This window comes from Mytilus edulis, chromosome 12 (genome assembly GCF_963676685.1).
Source record: "Mytilus edulis chromosome 12, xbMytEdul2.2, whole genome shotgun sequence".
NCBI lineage: Eukaryota > Metazoa > Mollusca > Bivalvia > Mytilida > Mytilidae > Mytilus > Mytilus edulis.
The window spans coordinates 40,952,771-40,967,549 of record NC_092355.1 but is presented as its reverse complement, the minus strand read 5'-3'; the positions used below and the strand labels follow the sequence as shown (position 1 = coordinate 40,967,549).

Below are 14,779 nucleotides of genomic sequence, written 5' to 3'. Positions count from 1 at the left end.
TTAGAGCAAATCTGACATGGGGTAAAAAAGTTCATTAGGTCAAGATCTATCAGCCCTGAAATTTTCAGATGAATCAAACAAACCATTGTTGGGTTGCTGCCACTTAATTGGTAATTTTAAGGAAATTTTGCAGTTTTTGGTCATTATCTTGAATATTATTATAGATAAAGATAAACTGTAAACAGCAAAAATGATCAGCAAAGTAAGATCTACAAATAAGTCAATTTGACCAAAATTGTCAATTGACCTCTTAAGGAGTTATTGCCCTTTAAAAACTTTTTTCACAATTTGTTCATCATGTTGACTTACTTTAAAAAAATCTTCTCCTTTGAAACTGCTGTATCAATTTCAGCCAAACTTAGGCTAAATGAGTTTCAGAGTATCTAGTATAAATTTTATATTTCATTTCCTTGTATGTCAAGAAACATAGCTCCTATGGCTAAAATAGAACACAGGGATCTCCATGGATGAAAATTGAACGATGGAGGAACTTTCACCATCATAAACCGTATCTACGCCGTACAGTGTAGCGTGATCGAAAGTATTTCATCCCTCCACATAGGGTCGTACTGGTTATGTAAAAGGTTAAAAGATTTGTAAAGCGAACGTTGTCAAATGAAAAGGTTTTTAATGACTTTATCTAGCAAATCGATGTTATATGCAACATGCATCTTTCGAGTCTGAATAGAAACAGAAACGCGGATGTATCAATTTGATTGTAAACTACGAAATGAAGTCGAAATTACGATACAATATTTATTTACAGGAAATATTAAAAGATTTTACTTTTGAACTTTTAAAGTAATTCTATATTATCGTTACAATACAGCTGCACTCGAGTTATTTGCAATGAAATAATAATTACTGTTTTACGTCTTATTTTGTACTTCTTAAAAAGGGGGATGCTGATTGTGTAAGTCAAAATAAAAGCACGTGTTCAACTCTACTTGTAAAACTTTGTAACTGGACTATTAATTTATTTATTTAATCTGAATTATCATAAGCATTTGCGGAAACTTAATTAAATAATTCGACAAATGAATCGTCTATCTTCAGATAATATTCTCCTGTCTGCTTTGTTGATCTACCTGTACAAGCTCAGGTACAAGTGATTAGCGATCTTAATCCGGATATCCCTCAGGCGTTAGAACTGGATTATACTATAAAGAATGCCTGAAGGTTATGCAATTCATGATTACATGCATTTGATTATAATTGCTAAAAAAAATGGCGTAAGGCTATAAAAACAATCACAGTTTTGAACGATGGCGCAAGTCATTTGACGATGGCGCAAGACATTTGAACGATGGTGCAAGTCATTTGACGTTGGCGCAAGACATTTGAACGATGGCGGGGCGCCATCGTTAAACAGGTCATGGAGATCCCTGAGAACATAGGAGAAATTGATTTTTTTTTTGGCTTTTGAAGAGAATAGGATGATTTCAAGAACATTTGAATAAATTGAAAAGCCAAAATAATCATTGATGAGAGATTTAACCAAAAAAATTCAGGTGAGCGATTCAGGCTCTTGAGAGCCTCTTGTTTTAAATTATTTTGTTATTTATTAGGCCCTTAGTTTTCTCAATTGATTTTTTCATATTTTTCATTTTGGGGGCCTTTAACCATTTAACCAGTTTTGTGCATAATGTATAAAAATTTCCCCTTATTGATAAAAGCAAAACCGTTTCTAGTACATTAATACAGGCCATTATTTAATACAGGACCATAAGGAATAAACAGGGCATTTTTAATCAACAGGGCCATTATGAAAAAAACCCAGAGCCATTATAAAAAAATGTCTATTACAAAAAAATCAGGACTATTCACATAGATTTTTATTCTATTTTTAGACATTTTGTTGGGAACTATAATGTACCATTATTCTATTTTTAGGCATTCTGTTGGGAACTATAATGTATCATTATTCTATTTTTAGGCATTCTGTTGGGAACTATAATGTACCATTTTGCTTACAGTCAACTAGTAAACCACTAGTATATGCCCTAGTTCAAGAGGAATTAAATCAAGAAACAGTTCATCAGTATGTTGGCCATGAACCCAGTGGGATTACGTTCAATGCCATTTCTCTCGATCCTGCAAGTAAGATATATTTGATAATTCTAGAATGCCATAATGCCCTATCTCATCAAGTACTGTAAATTCAAAAATTATTGCCTGCATTTATTATTTTTGTCATTTTGAACAAAAAATTTTGCGAAATTGAGAAAAATCCGGTTAAATTCATATAAAAAATTAAAAATGCAAATTTAAGTTATAATTGTGATTATAACCCTGTTGCATTTTTCGCAATAATTTCTGTATTTACAGTAGTATGTGGTTAAACCTCTTGTACACCACTGCCCTGAGGATGGTAACTAGTAGTGTGAGTCTTCTTCAATCCTGTCAGGTTAAAGAGTTCCTTTATGACTTTGGAGGGACGAAAGATACCAAAGGGACAGTCAAACTCATAAATTGAAAATAAACTGACAACGCATGATGGCTAAAAATTAAAAAGACAAACAGACAAACAATAGTACACATGACACAACATAGAAAACTAAAGAATTAACAACAAGAACCCGACCAAAAACCAGGGGTGATCTCAGGTGCTCCGGAAGGGGAAGCAGATCCTTCTCCACATGTGGCACCTGTCATGCAATTCGTTCCCTAGTCTTAAGTGTATCCTCCCAGGTACCCCGTAATGAACACTGTTGTGGTCCTGATTTTGTCAAGACATAAAAACCAATCCACCTCAGAAGAACGATTATGTTTGATAAGCCTAGAAAGTGCTACTACACATTAATCAAAACAGGGAGACAATCCTAACCTAGTAAATGTCCTTCAATCCCGTAGAGTATAGGATTTGTCCTGTCTATTTTAGCAATCAGATTTTGCCTGGTCATTAATCATGCATATTCATGATATTAGTACACAGGTAACTTTTATCTATAAATACCGGGGGTAGTCGAATCTTCAGGAGTTTCGTAAACAACAACATTAAACGATATACATGTATACTACTTGATAACGTGTGACCTCACGTGTGTGGTAAAATTTGTTGATTGATGCACGTGGCTATTCTAGTAAATGAATTAATCTACAAAGCGAGAGCACTTTCAATTTTCATCAGCTAAGAGTGGACTAGCCCTTTTTGAAAGGCTTATGCTTGTTGGCCTTGTATATGATAAAGGGGAGCTAGGTACAAAGATATAAAAAATCTAATATATTTTTTTGGCTCTATCATTAATCAAAAGGAAATAGTGAAATAATAATTCGCTTTTAGCATCCAGTATGGTTCAATTTTGTCAAAATAAGGTAAAAACAATAGATGTAAGACCCATTATCAATATTGCCTTATTGATAAATGTATATACATGTATAAAATACCATTGATGAACAAGGTATAGTTGGAACTCCCCTGTATTAAAATGTCTGGTTCTGCCCCTCTAAAGAATCCCATTTTAGCAGCACTAAATGATGAACTGAGAGAGGCTCTCTAGTGTTTAAACAAAAAAATGACTAGAAATGATTATCTCCCCTTAATTGGGCCGCTTTTTAAATAACTGCTCAGATTATGTTTTGTAATAGAAACTGTTTTTATTTTATATATTTATCTGAATTATTGAAAATGTAATTCAGGAGGAATTTATGTAAAGAAGGTTGATTATTTAAGGGGGTTAATTTGAAATGTAGCTGTTAAATTTAGACTCTTTGAAATGAAACATTGAGTAGATTTTATATATGTGAATTCTGTAGTCTAGTGTCAAATTCAAACTTGATCTAAAAATTTAAACTTGATCTCATTTGTGTACATTGCATTGTCCATAAGGACAAGGTTTATCTATAATACTAAATTTACGAGGTCCAATTTGTCAGCTGTCATCACGTAAAAACGACGAAACACAGAATTCAACTTTATATATAACTAATATAGAACAAAGGTGTTGATTAAAAATTACACCACTCCAGGCCCTTTTGTTTTCCACGTAATTAATATTGCCAATAATTAAGAAGTTCCGGGTCGAGTCCGCTACCGATACCAGTAGTATATTCACCTGTTACCTATTACCTTATCTGTACGTTTCGCATCTGACAGGCGCACCACCAAACGTTGTATTCAGGATTAATATGCTATATACACGGGTCATAACCAGGGTTGACACTACTAAATTGTCAAATTACCTTGTAGTATTTTAATCAGTATGACTTTCTAAGATAACAATACGAATACTAAAAATCTGGACTAAAAATAAGGCGTATAGGTACAGTTTTCAATTTGTTAGTGGGCATGATGTAAAACAGCGAAGCAAAGAATTCAACTTTATTCATAACTTATATAGGACAATGCAGTTGATTAAAAAATACCAGGACCTTTTGTTTTCCAAATAATTAATATTATTGTTTCAGTTCGACGGGTTCAAACAGAAAGACTTGAAAGCAGAGAAAAACTGTGTATCTTATAATCGGCATGACTTTATCAGATGACAATACTAATACTAAAATAAGGCTTGCGCATAGTTATATACTTTAATTCAGTCACGGACCCGTGATATCACGGGTGTGTTCTAGTATATCTAAAATATATAGTCAGTATCCTGTACACCCTTCGGCTACACCTCATTGTGTACTGGGGTACTTCAGGTGTACTTCAAAGTGTAACGCGAAAACAACGTTTTTTTCATTATCTAAAAAAGTTTTATTGAAATTTGGAAATTTTACATATCTTTTACGGGCTGTAGGGTACTACCTTTGGTAGAACCCTACAGGTAGTCAAATATAAGACGTTTTTAATACGGAGACAGAGAAACTGGACTGAGTCAAATTTGGCGCTCAATGTTGTGAGCGTTATGCCATAGATGGTGTGATGTCAATGTTGGTAATTTGCATAGCTAGGTCAGTAGTCCCATTCCTTGAAAATGTGGCAGTCAAGTGATGCATTTAATGAAATGAGTGTAAATGATCGGCATAATAGGACAAAATCGTTAATGAATTAAATATTTAATTACAAACATCATGGATAATCTACAGATTTCAATATTTCACTAGGAGCAATCATGGAACTAAGGAAAACTTGCGTGAAGTTCCCCGGGATAATGGTTAGCAACGTTCGGGGATATGGGTTAGCAACACCCAGGGGCTATGGGTTTTGTAACGACGTGCGTTAACCAATCAAAATCCTAGATATATACTAAGCCGGGGATAAAATAGTTTCTACATCCAAAAGTGAAAGGACAATGTAAATTTGATAAATATCTAGTAGTTACTACATCTAAAAGTGAGAATAGTGGGATTAGTGGGGGGAATAGGATGTTAAAAGAATAAATAACAACCCTTATGATGGTTTTTGGTAGGTTATATTATTTGGGTTACATCTTTTCACTTATTTTGTAAAGAAATATACAAATTACACATGGTGTTTCTCATATCAAATTTCTATGAAAGACTTGATTTTATGCTGAAATGATTATTGCTAGTCTAATTTTATAGAATGGAAACTTTACAAATTTGTTGGGGTTATAATGCAAATCCAAAAAGTACAGAAATATGAAACCGATTACTTGAATGAAAAAAAAAATTAAAGAGGCACTAGCTGTCTTTGTCAAATCAATTCTTACTGATTGGACTCATTAGATATAAGATGATGTGGTATGAGTGCCAATGGGAAAACTCTCAACTCATGTCACAATTTGTAAAAGAAAAACCATTATAGCATTGTATTGGACAGAGTGCAGTCTTCAACACGCAGCCTTGGCTCACACCGAACAGTAAGCTATTAAGGGCCCCAAAAAATGAATTAGTTCTCATATAAGTTACTGTAAACCAACTAATTTATTTTCGCGTCAGTTGTGAGTAAAAAGATAACGCAAATATAAATTGTTGCGAATGTGTAAAACTTGGATCTTTCATTTCCTACATAAAATGATTAAGAATATCGTGAAATTAAATCACCGCGAAGTGGAATAGAAAGAACAAAATGCGAAATAAAGTATCCTCAATAATAAGTTGGTTTACAGTATATGGTTTGCTGACCCCTTACCGATCCATAGAGGGTTAGTAAAATCCATAGGAGTGAGGCCCTTTGGGTCTTACTTACCCTCTATGGTAAGAAGAGGGTATGGAACAGTACACAGTGGCGGATCCAAAAAAAAAATCAGATGTGGAGGCCCACTGACAGCCTATTTTAAGAGGGGACCTGCTCCAGTCATGCTTCAGTGATTCCTTTTATAATCAAACAACCAAAAAAATGAGGGGGACTAATGGCCCCCCTCTAAATCCGCCTCTGTTACAGGTATGCGGTTATGCAAATTTGTAATTCATCACATTTTTCTTAGGAACTACAATACAAGGATTTCTTAAATTTGGTTACAAGGTTTATATCATTCAGCTATACAGTGTGATGTGTTTTCAAATTCATCACTAAACAACTTCCTGTTTACTGAAATATTTAGGCATGGGTATCATCAGTGAGCAGTAGCTCGCTACTGAGTTTCACTTATATTTTTTTAAACCGATTGATAGATTTTTTTGAGGTACTTGAAATTTAGATATTATAGTCCACTACAGTGACAAGAAGTTATGTAGCCTGTTTTTTTTTGTTTAACGAATCTATGCTTCTTATTTTAGATAAACCACACAACCCTATGATAAATGCTGGAGCCATTCTGACCTGTTCTTTACTCAAGCAGAATATGAACCTTGCAGATAGATTTGATTATGTAAGTTTCCCTACTACTGTAAACCAGACTTTCTTGTGTTTAGTGATTTTGATGATTACTTGAATTGATTATCTCCCCTTAATTAGCAGTTTTGTAATTCACTTCTCAGATTAAGTGTTTAATAGTCCTTTCTATATCATAGAAGGCGATCTGAGATTATTGTCAATGATAAAGCTATTCACCAGAGACCAAATTATATGTATGTTTGCAACTTCAGGTCACTGTATTCCCCTTCAACAATGAGCAAACCCATATCTCATTGCAAGCTTTAAAAGTCCTGACATGCCAAAATGTGTACTATATATTCAAACTAGTAAATAAAACTGCCTGATTAATGTACAAAATATGATATACAGCAACAAACCATAACTAGATATAGGAAGATGTGGTATGAGTGCCAATGAGACAACTCTCAATCAAGTCACAATTTATAAAAGTAATTTTAAACCATTATAACCAATGAATTAAGGTTCCTTTAGATCTTATAACAGGCACATACAGAATATGACAGGGACTGAGGTAAAACATGTTAAGTCCTCAATAGCACACCTTGTCACTATTTTGTTAATGTAAATATATATACCGGGTTCATTAGTTGGATGATTGTAGGATGAATTGACCTCAAATTATGAAAAAAAGAATTGTAACTCAGAACTGCCAATCCTTGTCAATTAAGTTCACTGCAGTTAACCAAGAAATAAAAACTGAATTGTAGAGTTAAATATTAAATAAAAATTACAAATTATTGCATAAGTTCTTAAAATATTTTTGTTCTCCATTAATATAGGTTACAAAGATGTTTAAAAGATTGACTGGTGGAGAATATCTAGCATTCAATAATGCTGTGTAAGTAGATATAGACAACACATCCTACTTATACAAGTAAATTTGATAATGGAAAAGGGGGATGTGTCAGAGGCAACAACCCAACCTAAGAGTATACAAGACTAAAAACAGTTTTCTTTCGATAAAATCAAAAATGTTGTTACATACACAAACTAACCAAACAAGTTGAGATAGAAAAGTAGACCATTTGAAATTTTGAAAGAGGTATTGAAAAATTGGTTAAACTATGAAATTAAGTAATTTGTTTATTGTTTTATAGGTTTTTATCTGAGAGAGAAACAGCTGACCGCAATTTTGCTTTGGGATATTATATGAGAGAAAATAAGGTATGACATATTTATGACCAATGGCGGATCCAGAATTTTTCATAAGGTGGAGGGAGGAGAATGCTCTAGCCATGCTTCAGTGATTCACTATATAATCAACCATGTTTTTCCCACAAAAGGGGGGGGGGGGCAGGTTCCACAGGATCTGTCTATGATGACATGTTTGTTTGGTGTCATTTCAATCATTTAATTTTGGCATGCACAATAAGGGTTTATCATGTACTCTTGGCACAGCTGTTTGTTATAAATAAATTGGAGATCTTTTGCTGACCTCATTCTCATTCACTTAGCCAATAAACACTCTTTTAACATTTTTTTCCACAATTGTTCCATGGATAATTACTTTTTGGAACTCCTTCTGGTAGAGCAGTACATACACCTTTTAAAAATATATATTTTTGTAAAAACATCAAAATTGTTTTCAGTTACATGACTTTTTTTTTACCAATTAAAAAAAGAATTATCAAAGAAAACCATGATCAGCTATTGTTTAAAATGTGATTAAAACCTAAACAATCTATTATATTTTTCAGTGTTTTCCAGAGGGAACAAATTTGATGGAAACCTTAGATTTTTATTTCCAGGTAAGGCTATATACTGGGTAAATTATTTCCTTTAGTGTGTGTTTTTTATGAGTTGTTTCCCCTAAATTATCCATGACTGTCTGTTTGGAAACATTGGATTTTTATTTCCAGGTAAGTCTTCATGCTGGAAATTATTTCATTTAATGTGTTTTTGATGAGTTGTCTTCCCTTATTAATTTGTCTATTTGTTTCATTGTCCAGGAAAGGAAATGATTTAACATTGGTCTGCAGTTTAATATTGTTAAGTTGAAGCAAGCAAGCAATTGTTATGTCTTAATCCCTATAGCCACTTCCTGTTTCCTGATAGTTTGAAATTTCACAACACTCCTACAAGTAAAATTTTTGACAAACAAATGAGTTGAATAATGGTATGCTGAGTCTAACAATGTATTTAGATTTAGAATTTGGGCCCCATGATGGAAATGGTCCACATTGAGGTCCATAGGTCCAAAATTAATCTTTTGTTTGGATTCAACAAAAATTGAACTTTTGTGGTTCTTTGATACTCTAACTATATGTATTTAGATATTTGGTGTGGGAATGATTGGTTATTCTCAGTTATAAATGTAACCTCAACCAATTGCATGCAGTGTCACAGGTCCATGCATGGAATAGGTTTTGGTTAATGATATATTACTGTGGATTTATTTATTTTCATGAGTACACATTTTTAGCTCACCTGGCCCACAGGGCCAAGTGAGCTTTTCTCATCACTTGGCATCCGTCGTCATCGTCCATCGTCGTCAGCGTAAACTTTTTACATTTTGAACTTCTTCTAGAAAACCACTGAATGGAATGAAACCAAACATGGCATGAATGTTCCTTATGAGGTGCTGACCAAGTGTTGTTACTTTGTAGCCGATCCATCATCCAAGATGGCCACCAGCGGGGGAGACTTAATTTTACATAGGACTCTATTGGAAATGCATACAAATGACTTCTTGTAGAGAACCACTGAATGGAATAAAACTAAACATAGTATGAATGTTCCTTATGAGGTGCTGACCAAGTGTTGTTACTATGTAGCTGATCCATCATCCTAGATGGCTGCCAGTTGGGGACTTAGTTTAACATAGGACTCTATGGGAAATGCATACAAATGACTTCTTTTAGAGAACCACTGAATGGAATGAAACCAAACATGGCATGAATGTTCCTTATGAGGTGCTGACCAAGTGTTGTTACTTTGTAGCCGATCTATCATCCAAGATGGCCGCCAGCGGGGGACGTAGTTTAACACAGGACCCAATGGGAAATGCATAAAAATGTCTTCTTTTAGAGAACCACTGAATGGAATGAAATCAAACATAGCATGAATGTTCCTTATGAGATGCTGGCCAAGTGTTGTTACTTTTTTTACCAATCTAACATCCAAGATATCCAACCAGTGGGGTGACTTAGTTTAACATAGGACCCTATGGGAAATACATATAAAAGTCTTCTTCTAGAGAACCACTGAATTGAATGAAAACAAACATAGCATGAATGCTCCTTTCCTAATCAGGTGCTGGGCAAATGTTGTTAATTTGTAGCCAAATTTTATCTTTTTTTATATGATTTCAAAAACCCAAGTAGAATCAAGTGAGTGATACAGGCTCTTGAGAGCCTCTAGTTGTGGAATGCTGAAAAAATGATTTTTTAGTGGATACAGGATTTCTTAATTTCGCCAAAGTCTGCATACAACCTGATAAAAATTTGTATTTCGTTGAAAATCTAAACTTGTGGTTCATCCGTACCAACAAAATCCTCAAAAATTGGTATATTGTGGATTCATTAGTTTTCGGGAGAATCAATTTTCGTGGATTGTTGAAAATTAGCATATTCATGGATATTTGATTTCGTAATTTTGACAATCTCTGTATACATAGCCTATTGAAAATATGTTATTCGTTAAACATTAGAATTCGTGGTTCACCTGTACCAACTAAATCCATGAAAAATTGGTATCCAATGAATAATAATAAATCCACAGTACTTATTGCAAACTAATCTTGAAGTAAATATCACATAAATGTTAAATTTTGATGAAAAAGGAGTCTTGCAAAAAAAAAAAAAAAATCATGTCATAGATATCATTTCCAAACTTGAAAGTAATTTATTTCATTTTCATTCAGGTTCATTTAGATAAGAGATATTAGTATTGTCTATTGGTATTGGTATGCAGAATTCTGTGAATTTGTGGATTGCAGATAACTAAATGCTCCATGGCAACACTAACAATAGTAATATTTATAACTTGCATTCTTTTATGATATATACATAACAACAAATTTGTATGTAGATTGAAAACAAACCCAAATAGCTGACTCATTTTAGAATTGGTTTGAAATGTTGACACACAGCTTTTTGCATCAAGAATTAGTCAAGTTCTATAAATTGGATTAAAAAAATCTGAATTTTGAAAAAAAAAGATGTGTATACAAAGACTGAGGATGAAATGATTTATATATGTATTTTGATTTCTAGTTATTTTCAATGGCAGTTGACTCAAATACTGTCGATTGATTCATTTATTTTCGTGGATTGAGGAAAACTTGCATATCCGTGGTTTGGTAAAGTTTGCATTTCTTCCTTTAGATAACTTGTATTTCATTGAATATTTAAATTTGTGGTTCCCATGTACAACAAAATCCACAAAAATTGGTATCTAACGAATATTAATGAATCCACAGTACTAGAGTATTGAGGAGGTACATAATTTATTGTCTAGTTTTGTCCAAAATCAAAATATTTAATTTTTTAGCTTTGTTCAATAGAAGTTGACTGTGACTCAGCTTCGGTGGTAGCAGCTACTCTAGCTAATGGAGGAGTGTGTCCTACGACAGGGGACAAGGTGTTTTCTACCAACTCTGTACGGAATACTCTGTCGTTAATGCATTCCTGTGGCATGTATGACTACTCTGGAGGCTTTGCCTTTGAGGTTAGTAAAAAATTATTTGTTTTATATATTACCATGATTACTTGGAAATCCTTTATTTCTGTGTGGATTCAGAAATATTTTTATAAATATGTACTTATGTACAGTAGTTGTCGTTTGTTTATGTATATTATACATGTTTCTCGTTTCTTGTATTTTTTTATATAGATTAGACCGTTGGTTTTCCCGTTTGAATGGTTTTACACTTGTAATTTTGGGGGCCCTAAAATTATAGCTTGTTGTTCGGTGTAAGCCAAGGCTGTGTGTTGAAGGCTGTACCTTGACCTATAATTGTTTACTTTTATAATTTGTTTTTTGGATGGAGAGTTGTCTCATTGGCACTCATACCACATCTTCCTTTACCTATTGTTTGAAAAGTTTACCTTTTTCTAAGATAGACACACAATCATTTTCTGATAGAGCCTGACTAGAGAGTAGTGATTGAGTTTTGATTGATTCATGTTAATAAATAAGAATAACAAAACATACATACCGGTATTTATATAATTAGCATGGTTACAGACTGTTATAGATCATCAGTTATTTGGTATACAATCTTTATCCAAATGATTTCACCACCCTATGCTTTGCGCTGTTTAACCACTATAGACAATTATGACCCCTTTTGAAATACTAAGGCTTTTTTACCTCAGGAATACCTTAACTGTGCTGTATTTGGCAAAACTTTTATGAATTTTGGTCCTCATTGATTATGCTCTTCAACTTCGTACTTTATTTGGCCTTTTTAACTTTTTTGGATTTGAGTGTCACTGATGAGTCTTTTCATCAGACGAAACGCGAGTCTGGCGTAAATACAAAATTTAATCCTGATATCTATGATCAGTTTATTCTCAAACCATGGATCTGTGAATTGAAAATTTTCCTTTTTTTATATTATTGAGTTTCTGTAGGATATATATATTCTTAAGTTATTCAGTGTAAAATATTTTGAGATCTGCCATGTACCCACTTCCTATTGGTTGGACAGTTCAGATGTGTGAAGTATAGCCACTTTCTGTGTGTTAATATTTTGAAGAATGGTTTAATACTTGATATATTAAATGAGTGGTTTAATACTAAGCACGATATAATTTGCAACTTAAAATTGTAGATTATAAATTGTATTTAATAGGTTGGTTTACCTGCTAAGTCTGGTGTCTCAGGATGTATAATGTTGGTAGTGCCAAATGTCATGGGAATATGTATGTGGTCTCCACCCTTAGATAAATATGGTAACAGTGTCAGAGGGATACAGTTTTGTAAGGTATGGATAGAATTATATGGATAAAGATATTTGCTACAAATTTTATAGAAAAAACAATCCTAAAATAGATAGATTATTTTACTACATTCAGACTGTGGCTAAAAGTTATTTAGTAAGATTTTGATATCCCTACCCCTCTATTTTTAAATATCTTCAATTGTTACGCTGAAAAACAAAAACTAGAATATTTTCTACATTTATGGCTCAAAATTGAAGATTGTTGTATTAATTAGCTTGAGGATTGACCACTTCTTCAAGGACATTTTAACAGATCTTTCAATTTCAACAACAGCAGCCTCTTTATATAGATAAAGTGTAAGACAATGACTGTTTGATATCGGTAATATACAAATGAAATGATTTTAAGCATTGAATACTAAGAAAAGTAAAATAACACTTTATCAATTATGTGGGTTCTTATGGAGCAACCATTTTAACATACTTTCGTGTAAAACATGAACATTTTTTTTTAGTTTTTCAACAATATTATGCAATCAAATTAATTTTAAAGAAATTTAACAATATAAAGTATGGGGAAAATCTGGATTCAGAATTAAAAAAAAATGTTATTTGCTTGACCACAACATTTTTTCTACCATGAAAATTGGGATCAGAATATATTTTAAGGAAAAAACCATAACCCATCATTATCATTAAATGGTCGTTAAAGTGTTTTTCAGGATTTTCCTTCAAACTAAAACATTTGAACGCAAAACTCTACAAAAGTCAAATTGAAAATATTTCTTTTAAAGATATTCCTAGCATGCACTATATAAACCAGAAACTTATGATAATCTATTTATAGACCATACAATGAGTCAGGTCTGACAGTAAGTATTCCTCTCATACTGTTCCTAGCAATATTGTCCAAGATTTTACAAGTTGTCTCCCTTATGTCAATATGAAAACAAAAAGGTGTGGTAGATTGCTAAAAGATTTACTGACTGAGCAAGACCCTTATGAATAATCAATCATAGTCTTTTGCTTAAACGTTTATAATTTTTGAAATCTATCATTTACACTTAGTCTTCACCATAAACTTTTGAATCCACAAGCTCAAATTTTTCAAAATTTTAGTTGGATTCTGTTGCTTGTAGAGAAGAATTTTACAAGCCTGAAAATAATTTACAAGCCTAGGCTGGTGGTCTTGTGGTTAAGTGTAAAAACAGTACACTCTTTTATGTATCTTACTATAAACACTATAAAACATTTCTAAAATTTTATTTAAAATGACGTAAATTATGTAAAAATTCACACGTTACATCTATTATGAACTCATTGCCAACATAAATATCGTTATAGAAAGGGAATGTAATAAACAAAAAAGCCAAAAGATTTACAAGACTAGTTTTATTCAGTACGAATTCAACTGTAATTTAGCTATAGTCTTAAAGCAAACCAATGCAAGGATTAATAGAACTTAAGTCCTAATTTGTTTTTAGTTAAAAAAAACTACACCAGGATAATTCATGATTCAAAATAGAAGATCTGTGTATTACCAAATATTCTCTAAAATTAGTTGAAAGGTAAATCCTTATTCTTTTCAATTTGTTCAAGGGAGATAGCTTCATGTAGACGAGAGGTAATTTGTATGCAAGTATGAGAGAAAATTAGAAAATATAATGCTAGCAATTTTATAATGCTTTGTATTTTTTTTTTATCAATTATATATCAAAAGTAGAAGGGAGTGGGTATTTGGAGGGGTAGACTTTTATATGGTTTTTCAATTATTATGCCCCATCTATTATTATGACAAATATAGGGGCATTGTCATTTTGTTCTGTGCTTCTGTTCTTCCGTTCATCTGTCAAGTTTTTGGTGAAGACATTTTTTTATGCAGTTGAATTGAAATCAACTTGAAACAGTACTACACATGTTCCTTATGACAATATCTTTCTAATTGTAATGCCAAAATTAGAGTTTTGACCCAAAGGAGTAAGTTCGGTAAGGGCCATATTTGGCCCCAATTATAAAGTTCATAGTTACAAGCCAATAAAGGTTTTAAGTTGCCTTAAATACATGTGAGAAAGTTAAACAGAACTGTTTTTGTCAAAGTTTAAGTCTAAGACGTTGATATTTACATCCCAAAAAGGTCAAGATAAGGGATTTTGGTGAAATTTGACAAA

General features: G+C 32.7%; 1 protein-coding gene across 2 annotated transcripts in view; it reads left to right on the top strand.

Annotated features, from left to right (window-relative positions):
• Positions 1-14,779, top strand: part of LOC139498482 (glutaminase kidney isoform, mitochondrial-like) — a 36,573-nt gene that overhangs the window by 17,207 nt on the left and 4,587 nt on the right. For both annotated transcript variants that reach the window (XM_071286883.1, XM_071286882.1), the window contains 7 exons: positions 1,937-2,100; positions 6,625-6,716; positions 7,504-7,562; positions 7,822-7,888; positions 8,422-8,472; positions 11,216-11,392; positions 12,522-12,653. In XM_071286883.1, coding sequence (XP_071142984.1) covers positions 1,937-2,100; positions 6,625-6,716; positions 7,504-7,562; positions 7,822-7,888; positions 8,422-8,472; positions 11,216-11,392; positions 12,522-12,653 — 742 coding nt within the window. The remainder of the gene's footprint in view (positions 1-1,936; positions 2,101-6,624; positions 6,717-7,503; positions 7,563-7,821; positions 7,889-8,421; positions 8,473-11,215; positions 11,393-12,521; positions 12,654-14,779) is intronic.